This window comes from Gymnodraco acuticeps, unplaced genomic scaffold (genome assembly GCF_902827175.1).
Source record: "Gymnodraco acuticeps unplaced genomic scaffold, fGymAcu1.1, whole genome shotgun sequence".
NCBI lineage: Eukaryota > Metazoa > Chordata > Actinopteri > Perciformes > Bathydraconidae > Gymnodraco > Gymnodraco acuticeps.
The window spans coordinates 2,417,866-2,443,709 of NW_022990023.1; the positions used below are offsets into that span (position 1 = coordinate 2,417,866).

At 41.4% G+C, this 25,844-nt stretch overlaps 3 protein-coding genes across 3 annotated transcripts; 2 read left to right on the plus strand and 1 right to left on the minus strand.

The window, feature by feature from the left end:
• Positions 1–260: 260 nt before the first annotated feature.
• On the plus strand, positions 261–2,905 carry LOC117544852 (progestin and adipoQ receptor family member 4). Its single transcript, XM_034214329.1, has 3 exons — positions 261–426; positions 1,405–1,623; positions 2,389–2,905. Exons 1-3 carry the CDS (start codon positions 261–263, stop codon positions 2,829–2,831), a joined length of 828 nt encoding a protein of 275 aa, XP_034070220.1. The 3' UTR covers positions 2,832–2,905.
• A 281-nt stretch (positions 2,906–3,186) lies between these two features.
• Positions 3,187–12,254, minus strand: pelo (pelota mRNA surveillance and ribosome rescue factor). Its single transcript, XM_034214652.1, has 13 exons — positions 11,857–12,254; positions 11,351–11,443; positions 10,591–10,741; positions 10,106–10,196; positions 8,775–8,938; positions 7,441–7,501; positions 7,076–7,237; positions 6,429–6,475; positions 6,277–6,350; positions 6,117–6,188; positions 5,697–5,771; positions 5,581–5,612; positions 3,187–3,582 (listed from the first exon to the last, which is right to left on the minus strand). Exons 1-13 carry the CDS (start codon positions 11,895–11,897, stop codon positions 3,488–3,490), a joined length of 1,158 nt encoding a protein of 385 aa, XP_034070543.1. The 5' UTR covers positions 11,898–12,254; the 3' UTR covers positions 3,187–3,487.
• A 179-nt stretch (positions 12,255–12,433) lies between these two features.
• ppp1cab (protein phosphatase 1, catalytic subunit, alpha isozyme b) lies at positions 12,434–23,275 on the plus strand. The gene is made up of 7 exons (XM_034214660.1): positions 12,434–12,820; positions 13,856–13,987; positions 14,527–14,757; positions 15,161–15,265; positions 16,093–16,316; positions 22,150–22,284; positions 22,379–23,275. Exons 1-7 carry the CDS (start codon positions 12,766–12,768, stop codon positions 22,472–22,474), a joined length of 978 nt encoding a protein of 325 aa, XP_034070551.1. The 5' UTR covers positions 12,434–12,765; the 3' UTR covers positions 22,475–23,275.
• The last annotated feature ends 2,569 nt before the right edge of the window (positions 23,276–25,844 follow it).

Consider the following 25,844-nt stretch of genomic DNA (forward strand, 5'->3'; position numbering starts at 1 on the left):
GCACATGGCTATTTGTGAGGATTACCCTGGATTAGGGTTAAGACCCCTTTCTGATTGGCCCTCCTGAAAGCATGCCACTTGGCCAGCTCAACAGGTTGCTTGCTTGGAATTACACCTGTCCAATGGTGGATTCAGGGAGCAGAATTTCCGGCTCGTTGTGGTCATGAATGTGTCTCAGAGTGAAGAGCGCGGCCTCGTTTAGGATGTAAATGGTGAGAAGCCTCAACTCAATGTGAGGGCCTTGGCTGCAGGAAGTCATGATGGGGCTTTACAAAGGGCCGCGGCTGTTGGAATTTGCAAAGACCCCACAACACCTTCAGTTCAACAAGTATGTGCTCACGGGTTACCGGCCAGTGTCCACGGCCCAGGAGTGCATCAGGAGCCTCTTCTACATGCACAATGAGCTGGGGAACATTTACACCCATGGTAAGTGCAGAAATGATCTACACTGCCTTTATTTAAATCTTTATCCTTAATGACAATCTTGAGATTATATCAAATGTTGTTTGCATTTGAATTCTCCCATTCAAATGTATCTAACAGTAACACACAGAGAAAATGTCTCCCAGAAATGTAACTATATATCAGTTGCACAAACAAATGGGTCACCAATGTCACTACTCTCACTTATGGCCCGTTGTATACTTGACGAGGATGTGTAATGAGGATATGGGGCATTAGCGGTAATCTTCCCTGGGAATCCTGTCCTGGAAATAACCTACTGTTAAAGCGGTCTTTGAAGGTGTGTGTGTTTGCCTGACACCTTTAAGCTGTGCATGCTCACATATGAGTTATTATGGGCAAAGCATCCTGGAGATACAAAGGTTTTCATACAGATAGCACGCAGTCGTAGAATTACAACACAGATTTTAAAAGTGTGCATTTTATGTAACACTTTCAACAATAAAATCAAGCTGTGCAAAGACGAGCACAATTTTAAATGTATATAAACGCTGTGCATGAGCTAAAAGCTATCCAACCTTGAACTTCCGAAAGCTATCTTCCTCTTGCTCCATTTTCTGCTTGACTATCCCATTAGTTCATTAACACTAACACTCTTACAAAGGGGAAGTGAAGGGCATTAGGTTGTCTCTTGGAATGGGAACAACAAGCACATCTCTCACATGCTTCCTGTTTAAGAAGCATCGCTATTAAATCCCTTAAATTGCTCTGCATGATATTTAATAACATTTGCTCAATATAAAAACAGATGCAATTAGAGTTAGACTATTGCACATGGTCCACTTTACAAACTTCAAATCAAGCATTTTGTATGCACTGAAAGTAATGTTCTGCAATAACAACACTTAAGGGTAATGCTTTTAATTACAGGCCTTTCTAACAGAAAATGTTTCACTTAACTAATTTCATCCTCTTTTCCCTTTCATTTTCCCATCCCTTCAGGCGTCCCTTTTTTCCTCTTCTTGGTGCTACTGCCCTTTAGTATCCCCTGGATGGAGGTGGACAGCTCCTGGATCTGTGCGGTCCATTACCTGGCCTGCCTCAGCCCCACAGTGGGCTCCGTGGTCTACCATGTGTTCATGAACCACGTGGGAGGGGAACATGTGTACGACACCCTGCTCTCCATGGACATGTTCGGGGTCTGCCTAGTAAATACCCTAGGTAGGTTGTTGATAATTGGCTCTGAATTTCTATCTGATATTTTTCTTTTTTGGTTAGCATTAAGAACAGCAGGCCATGCTCCTTCCAAAGATATCAAAACCCCTTAATAATGTGTACTATAAAGAATAAGGGAAACCAACATTGTGGGAGACAACATGTGACTATTTTTCCAGCCTACAAGCAACCAGCAGAGATTCCACACAAAGTCACAACCTTCTCCAATAAATAGTCCTTATTTTGTTTATTACAGACAGTTTTCCTGTTGCCAAATATCCTCCCAAAGTTACGGATAATATTAAGCAGGCTGATCATTGTAGCAAAAATAACCCAGACAGGGTGAGCATTGTGCAACTCCAATGCAGAATGAATTATTATTGAATTTTGACCCAGACAGTGTTCTCATTCTGATATTGTACAATGTCAAAGGCTTGTTGATCTATATTTCTGACCTAAAAGTCTTGAAATCTGGTTTGTAACAAGCCATTTTTATTTTAACCTCACTTTGCCTGCACTATCTGCTGTTGCAATCATGTAAATGTCCCCATGGAGAGACAAAGAAAGGATTTCTGAGTCTGAAGTCTTACATTTCACAACATTAATAGTAAAACAGAAGTCTACATTTGTATGGCTTGACAGTACATCTACATCTCAAGTCTACACCTTTGTACATTTGAAACTCAAAATCAAGGTGTGTCAAATGTATCTTACTTTATATTATTTCCCTGCTGTTTCTTCACTTGTACATCACCCCCCTCTTGTCCCCAGGTGCCCTCCCCATCATCCACATCACCCTGTTCTGCTACCCCCTCCTGCGACAGGCTGCTCTGCTGACTTACACCCTCCTGTCAGCGTACGGCATCTACTGCGCCACCACGGCCCGCACCAACATCCTGCGCCTGCAAGCGTTCATCTGGCAGGCCATGTTCCGCTTCCTGCTCTTCCTGTTCAGGGTGTTCGGCAGCGGGGTGGGCAGCCCTCACTCACTGCGTCTCTTTGTCATCATGGACACTCTGGCTGTAGTGGGGGGGCTGGTCAACATCATCCAGATCCCCGAGCGCTTCGTCCCCGGCCTGTTTGACAACTGGGGCAACAGTCACCAGATAATGCATGTCATGGTGGTGTGCTCCATTATCTACCTGCACTGGGGCACTCTGGAGGATTTCGAATGGATTAAGACCTTCCAGTGTCCTACTGAGCAAAGCGTATAAAGTGCACACTCATGAACTGATAGGAAATGAAATTTAGGAGAGAGGAAGGTTGTTTTAAATATTGCACTTTAGTCTTAGCTGCTGACGTTCTTCACAAGGGAAGTTTGCAATTTGACGTCTTGCCAGGGAAGAAGAAGAGGAACTGACAGTGTTGTAACTGTGGAACTCAAACACTATCAAATAAAAAATCCTGAAGACACTTGATTTTTAGTTTGTTAAAATGCAGTAGTTTTGGGTCGTATTACCCATAACCAAAATAGCTTTTAAATGTAAAATATTGTATAAATTATATATTTTTACATCTGGCTCTGTGCATTACATTCACGTGTGCGACAAAGTGAAACAACGCAACTGGTTGAACGCTTCTGTTGTTTAATTGAAAGAGAAATAAATTGTATATACAAAGGAAAAATCACAGTTTTTTTCATATTGGTAAATGTCATGATTGTAACTGTTTTCATTTGGACTTGGCAAAAAATATGACATTCCTTATCATTGGCAACCTTAACCGGCACCTTTCATTCGGTCTGGATGTTGCAGAGGTGGAATAAAGAATACCTGCAGTTTTATTGTCTTACAACACGCTGAGTCAATGCATTCTTGTGTTATCTGCAACACGACCCCCTTCTATTTCTTTTCTCCTTCTTTTCTGTCAATCAATCATCGTCTGAGCTGCTGTCGTCCTCATGCTCTGATAGGTCGGCGATGGGAAACCGCAAGATGGCAGCCACTCCACTCAGCTGAGTCAGTTCTGAGGAGACAAATAAATCAAGGTGATGACACACAACCAGAACTTCAATTGATTCAACACAAATGAGAAACTGTACGTCTTCAAAAAGAAAAACGAGGGGCCTTCATTCATGTGTTGTGACTCTTATCAGGTCAGTGTGCTATTAGGACATCAGTATACTCCTCCTAAAGCCAGTAATCAAACATTGACAGTGCAGACCTGATAGCATGTTGGCGTCATTTCACTCATACTGGTCAATACAAGTTAGGCAATACAATAGGCGCATTCACACCAAGTACTTTTTCCTGAGAACTACGATTTAGTTGCGTTCACACCAAAAAGTCCCAGGAACTAAATTAGTTCTAGAGAACCTTTTTTACCCCTTTCAGTCCCTGCTATACCTCATTCACACCAACGGTGTTCCAGGGCCGGTTCGGAGCTGGAGCTTGAAAAGCACCGGGTTTTCCTGTTCACACCGCAGCGGAGCAGCCTCTTAGCTCCGGAATCCGGTTCGTTTCAAGCACCAACATTTTTTCCGGCTAGAGCAAAAGCACCACATACGTCACGCTTACGTCGAGGCGGGGGCAGGGGCGGGATCAACTCCTGAACAACAACAAAAAGCCGGCGTTTTATCCAGTTTATACACAACGATGGAGAAACTTAACAAGCAGCAGTGGTCCACTCAAGAGACCAGCTACCTACTGGAATCTGGTCTTCCGAAGAGGTAGAGAGGAAGCTGGAGCACAATCGGCCATTGTTGTTGTTGTCTGTGTCAGCTGTGAGGGGTTTCCGCGCGGTTTGGCTTTATGAAGCAGGCATGCAAACGGTTACGTCATCACGCAAACGATGACGCAGCACCAGTCGGACTCTGGGCACTGTGAAAAGAGCCGGAGCTAAACCGAAGAACCGGTTCTGAACCTGAAAAGCTCTAGCACGGAGCTTGAACCGGAGTTGCGTTGGTGTGAGGTACTAGAGAGCAGTGTGAGGTACTAGAGAGCAGGGACTTTCGTGGGAGAAAAAGGTTCCTGTGTCTGATTGGCTGGGCGGATTGCAAACCACGCCCCGTCAAACTCCCAAAAACTTTTGTGAAGCCGCCATTTTATTATCCTCACATTGCATTATTAGCATTAGCATCAGCCCAGTGCAGAAACGCAGAGAGACTAACTTATGACAACACAAAATAAAACATGGGAGCGGTGGAGATGAGGAGGTGTCGGCGTTCTGGCCGTTTACTCGGAAGGCTTCAGTAGAAGCTGCTGGGAGTCCCAGCAGCTTCTACTGAAGCCAGTCCCTAACTCCGGGGACTTCGGGTGGCAGTATACGCCGTGAAGTTGTTTGCGGCCTGCCAGTAAACCCAAAGCAGAAGAAGAAGAAGTGACGTCAGCGTCATTTGCCTAATCCTCCCCCAGGGACTAATTTCCGGTGTGAACGCGATCTGTACTTAGTTCATGAGAACTAAAGAGTTCTCAGGAACCTTTGTGGGAAAAGTACTTGGTGTGAACGCGCCTATAGAGGTGTTTTGTTTAACCACTAGTAGCACTGTGGAGCAATGTTTGAAGAAGGCCTACTTTATTAATCCCCTCGGGGAATTCAGGTTAAGAGCAGATCCTCTTTAGTTATATCACGCACGATGATATGCTTGCATGCAGTGTCCTATTATTCGGCTGCACACAGTTAGTAGATGTAATGAGTTAACACTGTTTGTGTGTGTTGAAGTAAAAACATATAAATACAAATAATTACTATGGAGTATAATTAACGTACTTGTTTTTTTATTTCTTTATTCCTTTGTTTATATATATATTTATATTCCGCAATGGGGACACCGTAACGTAACCACATTTTTCTTTGGGATCATGATGTCACAAAGTGAGGAACACCAAAATTAAACTTTTTTCATTTACAAGAGACTCCACAGAGAACCTTTAATACACAACTACATGATGCTACTATATGTGTTAATAGAAAACGTCTGTCTTTAAATGTTAAATAAATAGTCAGAATGGTTTTCAAACTTACGTTCACCAGACACATGAAGGCTTGAGAATATTCTGCAGGGAAAAAAAGAGAAACTCATCAGCGGGATGCTTGGCAGAGAATACAGAGAACCAATACTTTTAAAATATAATTAGTACCTGACATTGCCTCCATTATCTTTCACATTGTCAACCAAGCGAACGTAGCGACTCCTCGTTGGAACATCCTGATGTCTGGATGAAAGCATGTAGACACAACATTTGTTTTACACAGAGCAGATTTGATGTGTTTACTACATTCACCTCACTGATAAGCCAAAAGGAGTTGCAAGAATAGATTACATATTATAAATTGCTGAATGATTTCTATGTGATTGTTGTATTTTAATGTCTTTAAAATTCTGGTGGCATACGTTTTTTGATTGCATAGAAATAAGAAACTCCATTCGTTGAAAAACGTTGGTTTCTAACAGCTGATCATAAATCAGCAGCTAGGTTAACCCAACACCTCTTTCTGTATGAAGCAAACATGTGCTGTGTATTTAAAACAGATGTTGATAGAGTCATTTCAGTGTGTACCTGAACAGTATGTCGCTTATCAACAGGGTGTCGATGGCGAGGACGTCAGCTGCTTTCTCCACATGAGCCACTCTGTGAGGATGCACCGAAACAAAGGTCGTTTATTATCAGCGTGGCCGAGGGATGACTCTGTTTACTGTTCTCCCCCGTCATCACTCACCCGTAAAAGGCTCTGTCAGGCTCATGCTGGAGCATCTTGTAGAAATCTTCCAGTGCTCTCACCTCTGATGCTGCCTGAAAGTTAAAACATGCATGTCAGCTTGAGAGCATTTGTTTACAAGAGGATAAAAAAAGATACTAAATCATATGCACCTTGGTATCAGACAGCCTGCTCGTCACTGTGGGGTCACACAGGATTTCTGCAAAACAACAAGCACTTCATTTAGTTTCCACCTTGTGTTGAGGTTTAAAGGTCCCCTATTATACTGTTTTTCATTAATATATTATAGGTAATATATAGATATATACAAAACATGTCTCTGGAGTGTTTGGCTCGAAATACCAAACAGATCATTGCAGCATTACCCATAATCCCCTCTGTTTCAGCCCTGTTTCAAAAGGGCTGATTCTCTGTCTGTTACTTCAGATGAAAATAAGGAGCCCCTCCCCACGCCCCTCTGAGAGACATTTGGTTAAAAAGAACACAATGGTGCTCTAGGAGGAGATTCAGGTGATAAGGAGGGGGGGGGGGGTTACCTTGGTTGCTGATTGGCTAATGGTTACACAAGCCAAAAAATCGTTATGACATCATAAAGTGGCCAAAATCTGATCAGCTCATTTTCAGACAGGTTTTTATAAAAATGGATCAGGACGAAAAGAGAGCAAATCTTTTTTCTTGAAACTTTCAGAATCTCTTTCCACAGAGGGGACACTTGTTTATGGATAAAAGACATGGAGAAGTGGATTTTGCATAATAGGTGACCTTAAATGTTTTTCTCTCAGGGCCCACCAGGTCATACCTTTGAGTGAGTACTTGTGACCTGATGAGGAGTGGACCAGCATGAATTTGGGTCGGTTCTCCAGCAGGACCTTGTTGTCCTGTCGCACCGCCTCCTTATAGAGGTAGGTGATGAACTGATCCTTCACAAAGCCTGGACTGGCGACCAGCATGCACTTCACCACTAAGAGGAAGAGAAAATCAAAACTTCTTATCTTTAATTCAAGCAATGATTATGTGAAAACAATAACAACAATGATTCTGATAAAACAACCGTGAAATATGTGGTGGGAACAAGCTATGAAAAAGGGAGAAGTGTGCGACACGAAACAGGAACATACTGTGTGTGTGTGTTTATGTCCGTGTCTGTGTACACAGCAGCATTACCATCGAAATTAATGTGGCGAAGAATCGCCTGCATGACAGCCTCATAGAACCTCTCCAGCGCCTGCAAACACACGCAAACAGTTCAGACTACAGGAAAAATACACCAGATCTAAATACATGAGGGGCTTGATGTGCTTTCTTTTTTTTTTTTAAATCACACTTTAGGTGTCTCACGACCTCAGAAATACGTGATTATGCATACACAACACACACTCCATCTCTCTGACTCTTACCTTAATGCTGACTCATGTTGAGATGGTACCATTTTATAAAAAATACCAGTAAGCTTTAGTTTCATTTCATTTAAAACATTTAAAATGTGATTGTTTTGTAGTTTAATTTTGCAGTTATTCATCTACCCTATTATACTGTATATGTGAAAATCCATTAAATAAAAAGGAGAATTAAATGTCTAAATATGAGTCAAAAATACATATGCATATAAATTCACAAGAAAGGATACAGGCATACATTTAAAATTAGCAGCAGGTAAACGCTTAAATTATGTTGGGAGTTTTTATTCTGGAGAAACAGAAATGAAAATGACTGAATTATTCTGACATCTGAATCAGCTGTTATCATCAAGCATAAGCAGACAGCAGGTTTTTTAAATGTATTGCACCCTCTCCCCTTGATGGAGCACAAAGCCAGGGAGAGAGAACGTTCCTCAGCTGGATTTGTGGTTCAAGAAGGGAGAACGCAGCTTAAGCAGAGTAAGAATAAAGCTTTTTAAAGCAAGTGACTGTGTAGCCTGTGTGTTTAATCACGGGTCGGGTCATGGGACTTATATTAACAGGCCAGGTCAGGATTTGACTCGGAGATAATTATGGGTAATCAGTTGTTTCGGTAGGGATCTCTGCGGGTGTAGGCTTGCAGAACTGGCCCTGAGCAGGACTCGGTCTATTGACAGTGCTTCTTATCTCATAGGCCCTATGCATTACATTAATGCACACAATATCTTGTTTTTGTATTACTACACATATTTTATTCCAATTCCATTTCAATGTAAATACCGCTATATTTTGAAAAATGTCAAATATTTGTTTATGTTATTATAGTTTTCTTAAAACAGTTTTATGTGTTTTTAATTGTTTTACTTTTATGTATGCACCACGACACCAAGTACAATTCCTCGTGCGTGTCAACCTACCTAGTAATAAACCTGTTTCTGATTCTCAACAAGTCTTTAATTTAAAAAGACTTGACAAAGGAGTTTTTCCTTAATAATCAGAGGTGGTTGGGCCAACACACTAGCTATACTTGTTGACTTTATTCTCCCATCAACACCCATTCTGAGCTCATTACAGCAGTGCAGCTCCATAAAGCTGACCTACCTTCTCGTGCTGAGTGCAGCTCCCCCTTCTCTTGCGAGGGATGGTGACCTCCACTTTAGCTCGGAGCAGTGTCATGGCGGGGGTCACCAGCACCAGGTTAGCCAGCCCCTCCTGCATCACCACCGCTGCCACGTCGGCCTTCTGGGTCGCATCACAGGCCTGCTCTAAAAGAATTGAGAAGACAAATGTGGGTACTTTGTGACATATTCAAAAAATGTGTTGCAGCACTGCTAAATGTATTTGAGTTACTGCAAATTATTTCTAAAACACTTAAGTGAAAGTCATGGTGGTGAAGATTACAGCAGTAATGACTCATTGGACCCCAGCTGTCAGTTTATTTCCTGCTCTGTCTCCTTATCCTGTTCCCATGGCAACATTCTCTCTTTGTTGGCAATGTAAATAAATTAACAAGTGGACTGTTTTTTTTTGTGTGTGAAAGAAACCCAAGTGATATGTTCCCCTGTCAGTCAGGCGGTGCATTCATAATTAGCTTTGAGTGTATACATCTAACTTGGGATGATTGCTACCTGGAGCGAGGCATTATGGGATGCAGTGAGAACAAAAGTGGTATGAGAGTAGCTGATAAAAGGAAAAACATCCAATCTGGAACTTTTCAACTAAAGGGATTTAAATCACTTGTAAAAAACAGCTGATTCTCATCACTTAGCAGTCTAAACTGTTTAAATGTCCATTTGGACTCCCTGTGTTGTTTTGACTATTTTGGCTCGGTTCACCATTACGTGTTTGACAGAAAGAGACAAACGTCTATGTTATGTAAGATTTAAAACATGGAAATCTATGTGTTCTAGTTGTCAAGATTAAAGTGGTTTAAATAGATTATGAAACCAAAAGTGTTGTAAACTTGAGTTGTCAATACGCAAAGACTTCTCCAAACATAGATTACTTGTTCCTGTGGTTTGGCTGATTTTATCATTAGAGAAACATGGTCAAACTGAAGTGCAAATAACTGCACCAAATATGGCTCAAATGTCTTAATCCTCTTTCAAGAGAACTATAGGCTTTCTGTTGGGAGTGTAAACAACTCTGATTTAAATGCAGGAACTTAATCTAACATGCATGTCTTATGTTTACCAAGAAATAGATGCTTAGACTGAGACAGATGGGCATCTAGAGCCCATGATATTCTGTCAGGTAAACAAGAGATGTGTGTCCATGTGATTACTGTTTACAAGTCCTGGTTGACGTGCATGTGGGATGTTTGGGATTAAACGAACCCAAAACAAGAATAGGCAATAGGTTCTGCTGTGATTATTCTGACCTTACAAACTAATTGTAATCTCAGACAAATGTATATGTTAGCACCTGCATACCGATTCTGTCCAGCACGATGCTGTCCCAGCTCTTTTTAGCCAGAGTGAACTTCCTGTTGAGCTCGAGCTCAATGGTGTGGTAAGCCCCCATCTGATGAATGAAGAAAAGAACATGATTACAACAGCTACTTAAATCTCACAAAAGTAAACATTAAGACAATAACAAATTAAGAGTATGGCTGGGAAATAATAGAAAAGAAGGAACAACGTGTTGTGATTTAAAAACATTATTATGTTTATAATCTTCAGATGTTTGAGAAGAAAAATAACAAAAAGACACTGCTGTTATTATTTAACATATAATGATGCTTATGTCACTAAATACATTATATATATTGCCTGTCTACAATGGCCAGCCTTCATAAAAAAAAGGTTTGCTGTTAAAGACAAGTCATGTGTCTCACAGGTGTGAAGCATTTTTAAGGGAGAGGAAAAACTGTCTATGTGAGTAATGATCTCTTATTACTGCATCAAAAATATCAGACCTTGACATACTGGTTCTCCTCAAGATTAGTGCCCTTCACTCTGAGCTGGCAGGCATGGGAGTCGAAGTCGATCGTCTCCACACATAAGGTCAGAGTCACGCGAACTCTAGAGCTGCCCACACTTCCAGTAGCTGACTCTGTCTGCACCTTCCTGTGAAAACGGAGGAAAGGGACTTTAGTTCTCTGTGTTTATATGAGACTAAAACACCTAACGATACACAAAAAGAGCAAGACAAAAACATTGGAAAGCTAGTAACCAAGCACAATCATATACAAACCCAGATTGAATTATCAACGTTTTAGTAAAGCTAAACTGGACACTGTGGTATTGGAAACATTACATCTCCGTACTTGAATGTGTGTTGTGCTAAGGCACAAAGTTAATCAGAAGCTAAGTCAAAAAGTTCCTAAGTGCATAAAGAATATGGTGTCTGATGCTATCGGGAACAAAGTTGGTCTTGAAATATGTATGTCTTACAAAAGCATAATTGTTGCAAACCGTGTACATTTTGTGTAAATAAAGCTTTGTGTTATAACTATCCATCAGCTGTTAAGTTACTACAAAGTCCATCTGCATGGCTGGCTGCATTGATTGTAATGGATGTCAATCAAATCTGATCAGTGGTTGTCATGACGGCGGAAGCTCAATCTTTGCCTTGATACCACATGAATGCAAACAATGACACCGCCAATATAATATGTCCACAAAGACGATTCATTGTCATCTTTATTAGACGGAGTAAAAGTACTAAGAGGTTACCTGATGGTGGAGGCTCTCAGGCTGTCCCCCACTTGCAGCAGGTTGTAGGTGTGCCACATATCCTCCGCCTCATCAGGCATCAGAGTCACCTGACTGAAGAACAACATGCAATTAATAAGGTTCTGAGTTGGTGTCATTCATGTTAGTAATAATAAGTCAAGAGTTGTTTTCATTATCACTAAACTGTGGAAATACTAAAGCTGTCTATTTATTATTTAGGGCAATAACGCAGACCCATGCTGATCCAGTTATAATAACTAATTGTAGGTCAATAACACAATCAGGGTTGGTTTTGTTTACTAGCTTTGTTTACGATCGGTCATTAAAGCTATATCCGTATCCTGTGTCTATATGTTTTATTACATATGGGACTATTTCCGTTCTAACTAATAGTACTCTGGTTAGTGTGAATGTAAACCACATATAGACACGTCTTAGTCAACACAAGTACAATCAGCTGTAAAATGGCATGCTAGTTAGCTAGCTAACATTAGCCAGACACTCACCCGGCACTATCTTTTTCAATGTCTTTATGAAGCAGCTTCATGATTTGGATCGTTGTATGATGTTAACAACAGTATTATAAGCATAAAACGGATGGGTTAACGATAATCCGACATAGAGTCATGTTTATATTTCAGATAGCAACCTAGCTAACTCCTAACTTCAGAATGAATCACTCGTAGCGTGTTGCCAGGCGCTAGGACATTGCGTCATGCCGAAATACGTCGTCGTTTCTTCCCATCTTGGTCACTTCCGTGGGTGTCGCTGTGCTGCGCAACAAATACAGGACGATACAAGCTCGAATATTTGAGTATTTGTGGACATACGCGCGCTGTATGTTGAATTGTTTGACACAATCTATAATGTAATGCAAACAAAACACGAGATATAACCGAGAATGATTGTCCTTTCTACACTGGTTTTGCGATAAGTAAATGCTGACCGACGTTGGCAACAGCCAATGAGTGACAATAATGACTCCCCAAAGCACCGCCTACTGGCAACACTGACCAATGGAAGCGCGGGAACGGTCAGATATTTTCCGTTCAACCTCGCTTTAAGCTAACGCTTATCTAGCCTTTTTTTTGTCCATGGCATGGTGCTAGTAGCTACGGCAGAAATATCGTTGTCACGAGAAAATACGTATGGTTTAACTGAATTCGGATATCTGATGGAACATAGTTGACGAATGCGGATTTCTGAAGTACATGCCAGCCATCACATCTTTAAAAACCCAGCACCAAGCCTCACATTTTGAGGTTGCCAATTCTGCCCCAAGGTTAGCTAGCGGGCTAACGATAGCCGATTAACGCTAACTAGTTGAGCTAACGGTAACTCGGTAGCCCGTTTACAGTTACTAGGTCTCTAATTCGTAGGAGTGATTTAAAACCCGACCAAAATAGAGGAATAGCATGGCCGAAGCTGATAAGTTGAACATCGACTCCATTATACAACGTCTGTTGGAAGGTAAGGCGGTTTTTTTGCTCGATATGTATTCACAGAGGTAGCCATTTTAGCTAACAGATGCTAGACAACGATAGCCACCTATGCTATTCTAGCCAGAGTCTATCTCTTGCTAACGAAACACGGGCTTTTGACCGCCAGTTATGTTGGTCAGTAGCATCCTCCTAGCAGCAAATTCACCTTTTGTTGTTCCCGCTCATTAAACAGTAAATACAGTACCCAGTAAACGCGCTATATATTTGTTGGACTCTACCCGTGAAGTATTTTCACATATCAGACAGTGTGCGAGCCGCTGTGTTTGACCTGCATTATTACTTAAAACAGATGTAAAACAACTGGAGCAGTTTATTTGCATATTTCCTTAAGAGTAGTTCATAGAGTTGGCGTGTTTCAAGAGTACATATATCCAAAACCAATAATATCACCAGGTGTCCTTTTTTATTGTTAGTGGTCCTGATTACTGGTATTTGTTGTTGATATATATGTTATCTAAACAAGTTGGAGATGTATTTGAGCAAAAGGGCACACATATGTAATACTACTCTGTGGCTGAATGTAGGGGTAATGGGGCATGGTGAAATGCATTTATATAATGAAAAAAATAACTACTGGTAAAAAAGAAATGGCTACTTTTGGTTGTAGTTAAGCTTTCAGCATTCATTGGAAAAACGTGGAATTCACAGTATTACTTTTTCATTTATTCCACATTTTCATCTTTAAATGTAACATATTTTATATAATCATGATTGCTTGAATGATGGAGGAAGGAGTCCATATTTGAATACTAAACAGCATGCAGACAGTACACATTAACACAAGCTAACCGCCCATGGCAGCCAGCCCTTTTTTTACTCAAAACATGTGAATTTGTTGGTAGGGTGTGTTTTCCCGTTTTAAGAACATAATCCTGAATCTGACTTGGCTATCAATGATACTGTTAGTTAGCTAGGCCTCCTTTTGCACATATGAATACAAAACTCTGCTGTGTTTATTGTCTTTTGTTTTCTAATTTCTCATTCTTGTATGTTTTCCTCACAGTGAAAGGCTCCAGACCTGGCAAAAATGTTCAGCTGACAGAGAATGAAATCCGTGGTCTTTGCCTCAAATCTCGGGAGATCTTCCTCAGCCAGCCAATCCTGCTCGAACTTGAGGCCCCCCTTAAGATTTGTGGTAAGGCTTAGTTGTGTACTTTAGAGTCTGGGGAATTCTTAAGTATGGTCACATTGCATTTACAATCACTCTTAGGTGGATGTTGTAGCGTAACGTGCTGGACTGTAATGAGAAAGCTTAGATTTGCGTTATATCGTTCATGGCTGTGACCTTGCAACATAATTATAGGACTATAGGGATGAGCTGATAAAACTAGTTTGCTAGGGCAGTGCTGTTGTGCAGTTCATGTCTCCCTGGAGTTGCCCTCCTGTGTCATCCTGCTGATGCCACTTAATGAAGAATAATAGTTTTAAAGGGACAGTCTTAGTCACATTTAATGCTTGCTTAAGTGGTTTTGTGTTGTCATCACAAAAAACAAGACAAGCATCACATTCAGAAGAGTGTTCATTTAAAATAATCACAAAGTGTTGTTGTTTATTTGCAGGGTGTTGTTGGGCTTCTATGCATGTTCCTGACATATTTGTTATGCTCATACCAAAATAAGATAATAACACCTTTGACCGTCCCCTTTAATAATGCACGTCTGTTTGTCTCCCCAGGTGATGTCCATGGGCAGTATTATGATCTGCTGAGGCTGTTTGAATACGGGGGCTTTCCACCAGAGAGCAACTACCTGTTCCTGGGGGATTATGTAGACAGAGGCAAGCAGTCTTTGGAGACCATCTGCCTGCTGCTGGCATACAAGATCAAATACCCAGAAAACTTCTTTCTGCTGAGAGGAAACCACGAGTGCGCCTCCATTAACAGAATATATGGCTTCTACGATGAGTGTAAGTCATGTGGCATGTATCCAGATACAAGCAGACACTAGTTTGCCTCTACGATCTACAGTTACTATTAGTTTGCTAAGAAATCCCAAGCCTGTAGGCTTTAGGAAAGTTATTGGTGTTCAGTCTGATTGATTGAACTTTAAAAAAAGAGAAAGCAGTGTTAAGAGTAGAAAAGGTATTGACAAAAGTCACACTGCAAGCTCTCAGTACACCAGGCTTCAGGCTAAAGAGCATGATAAGGAAGTATGTGCAGTAAACAATCATATGCCCTTCTCTGCTATTTAGCAGAACCAGGTTTATGGAAAATATTGTGTTTCCAATGTTGTGCAATAGGTTCGGCTGCCGAGAATTTATTGCTCTCGAGATTAGATTGTCATCACGTATTTGTGCTTTCCTCCCACAGGTAAGAGGCGATACAACATAAAGCTGTGGAAGACCTTCACGGACTGCTTCAACTGTTTGCCTGTTGCAGCCATTGTTGATGAGAAGATCTTCTGTTGCCATGGAGGTATCTTCATCAAATAGTTAATTTGGCACCCATCCAGAGTGCACACACAAACAAACTCGCCTCTGCACTGTTGTTACTGTCAACATTATTGTTTAATACCTGCAGTACTGTGGGATATTCAGTTCTTGTTTGGGTATATTTAGTTTCCTTATCCTGTTGGAGTCATGACTAAATAGCACTTTTTATTTCTAATCACAACAAAGTTCTGCTAACATGCGGAACACAGTTTTGTTATACATGCAAACTTAAAAAGACCTTGTTTATGACCTTTGCATTGCTGGACGGTGCCTTCTATCTAACAAAATAAGTAATGTAGGCTTTAACACAGTTCATATGTCTTACAAATTAACATACTCTGTGACCTGGTAAGGTCTCTTGACAACTGCACATTAAAAGAAAAAGAAAATATGCCATGGTCATTCACTCGTAAAATCTCATCACAGAAAGGATCAAAAAGAAAGAAGCACATATCTGTCCAGAGCCTGTGACATTTGAAATGCATGTAGAGACGGGGCTGATGTGTAAATGGCATGGTTTGGTGTGTTTGGTAGTACTTGTAATTCAGAAATAGCATAAGGCCCTCCTCATCATGAGAGTAAACATCTCTTCCCTCTTAAAACGTATTGGGTTACAAAAGACACAACGACAGAAAGGTTATTGTATGTTTGCAAGACTTTCTCTTCTGTTTGGTACACTGCAGTTTAAGCCCAAATCCAAACATTTTGATCATATAGAAATGAAAACGAGCAGAACCTATCATAGAACCGAACCTACTGTATGTTTTCCTCGCTTTCTAACATTGAAATGTTCTCTGTGAACTTCTCCAGGACTGTCCCCAGACCTCCAGTCTATGGAGCAGGTGCGAAGGGTCATGCGCCCCACTGACGTGCCTGACCAGGGCCTCCTCTGCGACCTGCTGTGGGCCGACCCAGACAAAGATGTGCTGGGCTGGGGAGAGAACGACCGTGGCGTCTCCTTCACCTTTGGCGCCGACGTGGTCACCAAGTTCCTTCACAAACACGACATGGACCTCATTTGTCGGGCCCATCAGGTCAGTGCATAACATCAGTCCTGAAGGAATACAAGTTGGTAGAGATGTTGCAAAAAGTTAATAAATTATAGTGTTAGCCACCACTCCTCTGTTTCTTGGTAGAAGGGTGTGGAAATCAGTCATGTTGTTATAGGAAACATCTCAATGGGCTCAGAGCAGTTTGACAGACAGTGGCGAGTAGTTTTACCCCTATTTATGTTAAAAAGGCCGGATGGTTATTATTATCTCTCCTATATTTATGTGTTGTGAGTCTTTCCTCCTTTCCGCCAAAACTAATTTTGTAACTAAAGCAAGGATAGAATATTTATCGAATAAGCATGTCCAGCTATTAGTGGCATTTTGAAGTGAAGTGGAGCTGCTGAAGCACTTGGATAGCCCTATGGTCACTCCAGTAGGGCTTCTCAATTAATTGTATTTTAATCGCAATTACGATTTTGGCTTGCAACGATTATGAAAACAACAATCGAAATAAAACGAATATTTTATTATTTTTTATTATTGGTTTTTCAGTTGAATTATACTTAAAGGGGAAAGGAAACACCAATTACAGCTATAATATTCCGGGAGTTTATTCATTTTACAATGGATATTGATCGTAATATTTATTGTATATGATATTACTCGCCAAAAGAAAATTAATTATCCGCCGGCCGGGTGGGGAATTCCGGGACCAGCCATTAGGGGAGTCCCAAATGGTGACGTCACTGGGTGGGTCTTCGCTCCGGGTATCCATACCGGAAGTCAACACAACGTAGCAGATATGGCAGCGATGGAGGAATTTTGCAATGAGATCGACGTTTTCAATAGTGCTGGGGGGAAACGATTATTTTGAAAACGATTAATCGGGCAATTATTTTATCGATTAGTCGACTAATCTAACGATTATTTTTCTGTTGTTCGATTCATAAAAAACGTAATGTATCTCAAATAAATACCAAAACATTCTTAATAATAGTTTTTTTTGCTCAATGAGCGCCCCAAAAAACAACACAGCCGTTAGCTCTTAGCACTCAGAGCTCACAGCTCCTCATATCTGTTCAGAAACTTGACAAAAGTTAAACAAGTACAAACCACAGACTGCCTGTGTCATGGCGAATACAGTCGCTGGTTTGTTTATGTCTGTATAGGCCGTTGTTGTGAGTGTGGACGGTCGGAGCATATATAACGTTAGCTTAGCCAAGCTACATTTAGAAAACACGCATTTTAAAAAGGGTTTTTCGCCTGCCGTCTGTCTGCAGACTTATCAAAGCATTAATTCATGGTTTTTACTAACCGGTATCAGTATGTTGTTACTTCGACATCATTTTGAAACGTGTATTACAATTAAATCACGGTCAAATATGTTCATCTTGTTGTAGTTGTAGCTCCCTTGCCAGCGATCTTCTCTCTAGTTTAGCATACTCAGCCCGACTCAGCCTGGTTGTTCCTGGCCCTAGAACCACGATTTATGGCGCGTTTCCACTGCAGCGGGGTAGCCCCGTTTAAGCGTCCCTAAGCGTCCTCGCTCTGGCCTCGGGCTGCCTCGCTGGCCGGCCCAGGCCGTGGCGCATTTCCATTACAGTTTAGGACCTGGGCTAGCAACGCAGTGTAGGCGGGGCGATCGGCTTTGTTTTTGTTCACATTTCGAGTTGTTCCGTCGAGCTCCCGCTGGATTTTATCATCCCCAATGAGATGTAGGAACGTCGTCACCTCCTCGGTCGACCACGGTGTGCTTTTCTTAGAAGTAGCCATTTTTGTAGCTCCTCCGTTTACAAAATGCTGTTTATAAAAATGCTGCAAGCTTGCTTCTAGATATATATGCGACGCTAGGGATGAACTCGCGCGCAATCTTGTGACGATTCTCTCTGACCAATCAGCAGTCGAGAGTGTTGACGTCACTAGTTCAGCCCTGGTCTGAGGGAACCACGATTTTATGAGGCCGGAAAAAGAGGGAAAAAGTACCCGCTGGCCGGTTCTAGGCTATATGGAAACGCCACCAAAAACCGGCCTGGCCGCTTAAGGACGATTAAGGACGCTTAAACGGGGCTACCCGCTGCAGTGGAAACGCGCCATTAGTCGGGCCAGAAAAAAGGTGAAAAAGTAGCCCCGGGCCAAAACTAGGCCAAGTGGAAGCGCAACCAAAAACGGGCCCTGCACGGCTCGGCACGCTTAAAGCGAGCTACCCGCTGCAGTGGAAACGCGCCATAAGCTGACTAACGTTAGTCTAATGTTATGTTTGACTCGTAAAGGACCACAACATGAGTTAGCTCTCTGTGCAGTTAGTTCGTTCCGGGTTAGTAGTGGCTAGATAGCGGTGTACTGCAGACGTAAACTAGCTACCATTCCAGCCAACATTAAATGCTGACAAACGTTAACTAACACACAGCTGGCGCCGCTAGCTAGGTAGCTAATATTAACTACTAACCAACCAAGCACGAACAAACCGCACGGAGAGCGATAAGATAGTTAGCACTACCGAAGTGCACAGAACTCAAGCTGCACAACACACTACACAAACGTGGAATTAATTTAGCCAAAGTTAGTACTTACTTATCATTGTTCCCTTCACGAGAGACAAGGGGCAGGGCTCTCGACTAACTTTTTTTTTGTTTTTGTGATTAACAGTAAAACATTTCAGAATTCCTCCACGGGATGCCATTGTACATCACTCAACCCGCGAAATACACACACTCAGTACATAGCTAGACCCGGCCAGGAATTCGCGGGCACAGCCAGTGGCACAGCTGTAGCTACTGTGTGTATTTCGCTGGTTTCTAAATGTGCATGTGTGTTTATGTTGACAAGGAGGTTTAATGTGCTACACAAAACGTGCAGTCGGTTTCATTTTCATCGCCTTTTGTAGTAGAGTTAGCAGGGTATTTTTATTTTAACTCTCGTCCCAAATTCGTCCCAAAATTTTTTTTTTCCACAACGGGACGTCCTTAAGCTCGAGCCCTGAAGGGGGTGCCTCCGCTTTAAATGCTCCAACATAGCTAGTGTGGTATGCCAACTCCATTTGGCAAAGACTGCAAATAACAATGCCTTTGCGTTTTGGACTAAATTTAAAGTATTCCCATGCTTTTGAAGACCTAGGGCGAGATGTTTTTGTTTGGGGGCTTTTTGCAGGGCTTCGTGCGCAATCCTGTGAGGAGGAGGTGGTAGCCGTTTCAGTCTCCATTGTGTTTGAAGTGCGATTGCGAACTGCATGTTGCTTTGGGTGACCCACGTGTGTGTGGCGATGCGTCGACGAGGAAATCTGTCGTCGACGAGGAAATCTGTCGTCGACGAGATTTTGAAGTCGACATCGTCGACGCGTCGCTACAGCACTAGTTTTGAACGATGAATTTGACTATTCGTCGGGAGATGACATTGATGTGGAAGCATCTACAGTTACCAGGCATCCCATGGCCTATGCTTATGAACCGATTCGGTCGAATACTAGAGTGGCATACAATCCGGAATCCGCCGAAAGTACCGACGGTTCTGAACTCGCCGAGTGGGATACCACCAGTTCCAGTACCGACTCGGTCTCAGTGGTCAGTTGACATATATTTTGTATTATTTTCCAACACCTCATACATCTTGGCAATACCATCCATTGAACACCTAGTCCAGCAATACTAGCCTTTTTAGGGCTGTTTTCGACAGATGAGCGTGTGTATGCCAGTTTAATTAGTTGAGCTATAGAACACCCCCAATTCTCCATTGTACGTCATAATAATAGCTACCATTTAGTTTGGAAGCGATTGCGTTAATTAGTGCTGTAGCGACGCGTCGACTTCAAAATATCGTCGACGACATATTTCCGCGTCGACGCGTCGCTACACACACGTGGGTCACCCAAAGCAACAAGCAGTTCGCAATCGCACTTCAAACACAATGGAGACTGAAACGGCTACCACCTCCTCCTCACAGGATTGCGCACGAAGCCCCCAAACAAAAACATCTCGCCCTAGGTCTTCAAAAGCATGGGAATATTTTAAAGTTAGTCCAAAACGCAAAGATATTTATATATTTATATCTCACTGAAACTGCTGCATAGCCTAGCAGAAGCAGCAGCTAGCTGTGGTGGCTACCATTAGCAGCTAGCATTTGCTCTCCGATTTTTACATAAAATGGAATTATGGATTATAAATTCAATCATTTTTTTATACATAGACGTTAAAAACCTATGGATTAACCGATTCAGCCGCGTTTTTTCTCATTTTATTGCCATTGAACACGTCTTTTGATCAGATTACGGTGGTGAGACGATCTCCCGAGAAGCTCTGTGAAGGTACGTGTTGTGATGACTGTATTTGCTTCCCCTGTCGCGAGTCCGGATCACTCAGTGATGATACTATATACCTACATAATCTGTGGAGTCTCAGCTTTAATCGGATATATTGTATGTGCAGCTACGATAAGTAATAAGGGTACTTTTATCTTGAGTTCTGTGCCAATGTCCGTTAGCATTTTTCGCTCAGGGGTCTTTAGATGCTTCTTATGAGACTTGTGTTTTGTTTTGGTAAACATGGTTTGTATCGTCAGTTAGCTGAGATTATTTCCGTTAATCTGGTATAACACATTAATAGGTTCTTAAATATTAAGATCCCCTGAGACACAGTATCGTGAAACATTTTTTTTTTACATTACGTTTTTTTTACATTACGTTTTTTATGAATTGAACAACAGAAAAATAATCGTTAGATTAGTCAACTAATCGATCAAATAATCGCCCGATTCATCGTTTTCAAAATAATCGTTTCCCCCCAGCACTAGCGTTAATTAATAAGGTCACACTGTGTCAGTAAATACATGTGTGAGCTAGTAATCTGGTAGTGCTGCAATATTTACCTCTCTCTCGGCAGCTGAAGCAACTCGTTTGGTGGCTCGAACTTCACGTTTGTTGACACTGTCATTGTCTTGCGCGGCCGACGTGCTGGGACGGTCGGTGTTCCCGACTGCATACGTTGAGAAATCGAATATTGTGGGAACAGATCCTGGCTTCAAATCCGATAATATGACATAATCGTCATTTTTAAAGTGTTCGCTGCACACACGTGCGTACTGATTCAGCGGGGGATCCGACCGTTTCATGGAAATAACCCATGCTTTGAGCAGCTTCTCATCCGTTAGTGGCAGCCTATGGAAATGTACTTCTTCCTTCTTCGTATAAAATCCATTTGTGCAGCCTGGGGCAAGACAATAAACTCCTGACGACGACCGTTTTCTTTTAATGTAAACTACTGGTGCATTGCACGCCATGTTGTTTGTTATTGAGCTTTGGCCCAGGAAGCCGTACCCACTCAGTGACGTCACTGGGAAAGTCCCGGAGCAATGGAAGCGCCCATGGTCATTAGGCACGTATTTCAAAAAATAAATTCGTATCTCGATCGTTTACATTGGAAATAGACTAGATAAATACATTTCCTAACGGGAATATTGTCGCATGGAAAGCAGTTTGAAAAGTGTTTCCATTTCCCTTTAAAGTTCAGGGTAATCAACTGTTAAAAACATACTGTTAATTTTTTTTTTCAATAAATGGATGTTTTCAAAGTAAATGGATAATCGTTTTTAATAATCGGGATATCAATTATTGACCCAAATAATCGAGATTATGATTTTTGCCATAATCGAGCAGCCCTACTTCCAGCAGAGTTGGATTTCAGCCCAGTTTTACTGATAACCAGGTAGGCAGTGACAGCAATGTGTTTAAGCCCTTTGTAAATAAAAGGCTGTAAATGAATTACGATCTGGACCGGTTTTTGTGTCGGACTTATTGTGTGCAGATGAGAAGCAAATGTTTTAAATCACCCTCACTCCTTACAAGCAATATACAAACAACCTGTTCATGTCGTTAATCTGTTTCCAGGTGGTGGAGGACGGATATGAGTTCTTTGCAAAGAGACAGCTGGTGACTCTGTTCTCAGCCCCAAACTATTGCGGGGAGTTCGATAACGCCGGAGCCATGATGAGCGTCGATGAGACCCTCATGTGCTCATTCCAGGTGCGCAGGAAAATACACACACATCCTACACATTTTATAATGTTTCTGTTGTTCATCTTTACTCAGTTTCATCATCGCTGCCTTTTCTTTACAGATTCTCAAACCTGCAGACAAGAAGCTGTTCTACGGTGGTGGAGGAGGCATGGGCTCTGGCCGCCCGGTGACCCCCCCCAGGAAAGCTAAGAAATGACAACAGTAGATTTGCCCTCGACCTCCGACCCCGCCCTTCCTGCCCTCTCTACCTCTCTTCTCCTTTCTTTCACCAAACAGCCAGAAATCAAACCTATACCCAGGGCTTTTTCCTTTTTTATCTGTACTTCTTAAAAACATTTAATGTTATGAATTGTCTGAGTGAGTGCGTGCGTGCGCAGGTGACGAACGTCTGCCGGTGAGCATTAAAATCATGTGTGCACGTGTACATTTTGTGTGAGAGTATTAGAGATTTATACTTTCCCCTCTCTCTCTCTTACCACTCCTCCCGTGGAAAGGTTAAAACCACAGTGTCTGTCTGTACAGTAATTTTGACTGAAAAAGCAGGGTTTGCGATACAGTGGGAGATCGCTGATGTGATGAGCTCAGCTGCAAACCCTTGCCAGCAGGTGGCGTGTGTGTACTTGTGGAGGGGGGAAGTACTTTGTTTTCCCTGTCCTCTGTACTGTAAAATCTCAAACACAGGTGTGTGCAGGTGTGTGTGTGTGTGTGCGCGTGTGTTCATGATCCGGCTTGCCTTTCTGAGAATGACGTATCGGCATCCTTGAACAGGAAGGAGCATGTCACCTCGTCTCAGAAAAGCAAGTACATGCTTGCACACCAACACACACACACACACAAACACACACACGCATATGTCTCTTCAGATTCATATGAGCCAGAGCTGTAAAAACCCCATACAGTTTAGGTTTGTACAGATTTGATTACTTGAAAGAGATTTTTTGTGAATTCGTTTTGTAGTCTTTCATCAAGTTGACCAATAAAGCGAGAATCTGAGCTACAACGTCTACATGTCATTTTTTGTATTTATTCTTTATGTAACCGTGTATCTATTTTCTGAAAATAAAAGTGGGTTTGCAATTAATCTACTGCAGATAACTGTTTGGTGATCAGTCCGCAGTACTACGAGTTGCCTGAGTTTGAACAATGTATAGGATTGAATTGTTGAAACTGCTTATCATTACAAAGTCTCTTTTCTTCCAGCTTCTGCCACAATGAATGTTAGTTGGAGCTTACAGTTTTGTCAAATGTAAAAACCTGCAGTAAAGCTATATAAAGAGATATAGGATAAAGTCAACTATTTCTAATACTAGACTGGGTGTAAAAAATGTATCAAATAATTTTATGTCTGCAATTTAGGACTCATTATTTATTGAAGTGTTAAATTAATGATTTGGTCCTCACAGTATAAAATACTGTGAGGACCAAATCATTAATTTAACAAGCCCTTGTTGATATTAATGTTTTTTGTCCCAAATCTTATATCATCAACAATGAAAAGATCCAAATCCTCACATTTTGAAAAGTTAAACCAAGAAATATGTTGGACTTGAACAAAAACACAAAACAAATAGTTTCTATATTTTTTTGACATTTCCTACTTTTTTTAATATGTTCAATATTACTCTCTTTGGCTCTCGGGATATGCTTTACCTTGACATATATATTTTAAATGAAATAAAATGGAAATTAGTATAAAATGTCTCTGACTTAAAAAATGTTAGGTTAAAAATGTTTTCGTGGTGGCCATCAGCTGACTGCTCTGCTATGGGCAGGAGGTCTAATCAGGCCACACTATTCTGTATGTTCAGCTGTTGTCCACACAGAGGTGCTGTTGAGCTACGTGTGGGTCCTCCAGGCAGACCACAGAACTGTAACAACCACCGTAAGCGTTGGTTGATTAAATGCTCAGTGCTTTATATTTTCCCAAGGGAAGGTTAATATTTGGTAAGAGCTGGTTGTATACCAACAGAAATACCTATGGTATCGGCTTTTGTTGCCAAATTTTGTACATAAACACACAATTTATACATTTATATTGACTAAATATGTGTGTTGTTTACAGGGCCGGCCCTAGACTTTTGGGGGCCCTAAGCGAGCTTTGGCTTGGGGGCCCCCCTCACTCTAGTGCGTTCTCACTACACACAACACGGAACCAACTTTTGTCTTATGTTAGCATAAGCACACATATTGTATAAATAAGCATGTAAACACCGTGGACCTAACATCCTCTAGGGGGGTCCTCACCTCCTCTAGGGGGGTCCGGGGGTATGCTCCCCCGGGAAGATTTGTTTTTAAATATTGAAGTTAAAAGCATCAATCTGGTGCACTTTGAGAGCAAAATTGAGAGATCTATGGATACATCTCTCAACACTCATATGAAACAGAACTGTAAACAGATTTTTTTTAATGGATATTTTACAAATCACTCCCCTTTTAAACTGTATTCTTGTTTTGTCATATAGTATTTCATACCTGTTTTTCATTTATTCTCTCTGGCTGTCCATCTCATAATGTTCACGTAGAAACTAGCTGTCAATAGGAATATCATTCAGAAGAATTATAATTTCATGCAAAAATCTGTCACTAAAAGAGGTTGCACATTTAAATTCAGGTGTTGTTATGGCAACGTCAGTGGTCAAACAGCCACATGTACTGCTGCAAATACGTTCAAACATGCTGTCGACACGTAAAGCAGTGGCAACTATGCCACCATTTCAGCTGATTTTTTCTCAGAAATACTGTCACATAACATCCATATATTTCAGTGCTAGGTTGATGCTTAGCTAAGCTAACTATGAAACACTTTAACTGACTGCACTCGGGATCAACTGTGTACTGTAAGGTAGCTTCTAGCTTCATGTCGAACAGTAAGTCAACATTTTCCAGAGAGCTTTCTTTGAAATCACCAGGTAACTCTAAAAAACATAACATTTAGATTGTATGACAAAGTGTTTATTTAATATATCTGGCTAGCTATAGCTACTTGCTAACTGTTTAGCTTACACCCGCGATTCAAAGTAACGTCAACGTAGCTGTAATTTATGCTTTGCTTACATGTTCGCATAACTTGGAAGTTTACTGACATTTACATACCTTGTTCTCCTGGCTCAAGTGCTGGTTCTGGGGTTATTGTGTGAGCCACCACTTGAGAATTGTCATCTTTTTTAAGAACAAATGTTCTTATGTCCATCTTCAAAAACTCTGAGTCCGACTGACAGTTTATTTTAAACATTGTCACAGCTCACAGGATAGGTACCTGTCAGCCAATAAGACAGATGTTTATTTCCATTCAACTCTGGTTGGTCTGGTGCCTTGCCTCTGTTGCATTCACTGAACACGGGAAGTTACAATCCTGCCGTCCTCTCATAATGAGGTTCAGGTAAAGCACGGTTAATGTATTATATGATTGACTCAATAATATAATACATGACTTTGAGAGCAGGCAATCTAGGCATATTAACAACATTAATTAAACATACTTATCACGGCGGATGGTGTACTGAGATACATTTTTTTTTCATTTTTTGCTATAGGGGGCCCTAAGCGGCCGCTTATGTCGCTTAATG

Bases quoted from the DNA above. Each gene is read 5' to 3' on its own strand.
- LOC117544852 (XM_034214329.1), top strand. From the start codon at position 261: ATGGGGCTTTACAAAGGGCCGCGGCTGTTGGAATTTGCAAAGACCCCA. The intron at 427-1,404 runs GTAAGTGCAGAA...CCATCCCTTCAG, and splicing joins GGGGAACATTTACACCCATG to GCGTCCCTTTTTTCCTCTTC. The intron at 1,624-2,388 runs GTAGGTTGTTGA...TCTTGTCCCCAG, and splicing joins CTGCCTAGTAAATACCCTAG to GTGCCCTCCCCATCATCCAC.
- pelo (XM_034214652.1), bottom strand. From the start codon at position 11,897: ATGAAGCTGCTTCATAAAGACATTGAAAAAGATAGTGCCGG. The intron at 10,742-11,350 runs GTAACCTCTTAG...CCGTTTTCACAG, and splicing joins CTGAGAGCCTCCACCATCAG to GAAGGTGCAGACAGAGTCAG. The intron at 7,502-8,774 runs GTAGGTCAGCTT...GTGTGTTTGCAG, and splicing joins GCTGCACTCAGCACGAGAAG to GCGCTGGAGAGGTTCTATGA.
- ppp1cab (XM_034214660.1), top strand. From the start codon at position 12,766: ATGGCCGAAGCTGATAAGTTGAACATCGACTCCATTATACAACGTCTG. The intron at 12,821-13,855 runs GTAAGGCGGTTT...TTTTCCTCACAG, and splicing joins TATACAACGTCTGTTGGAAG to TGAAAGGCTCCAGACCTGGC. The intron at 22,285-22,378 runs GTGCGCAGGAAA...TTTTCTTTACAG, and splicing joins CCCTCATGTGCTCATTCCAG to ATTCTCAAACCTGCAGACAA.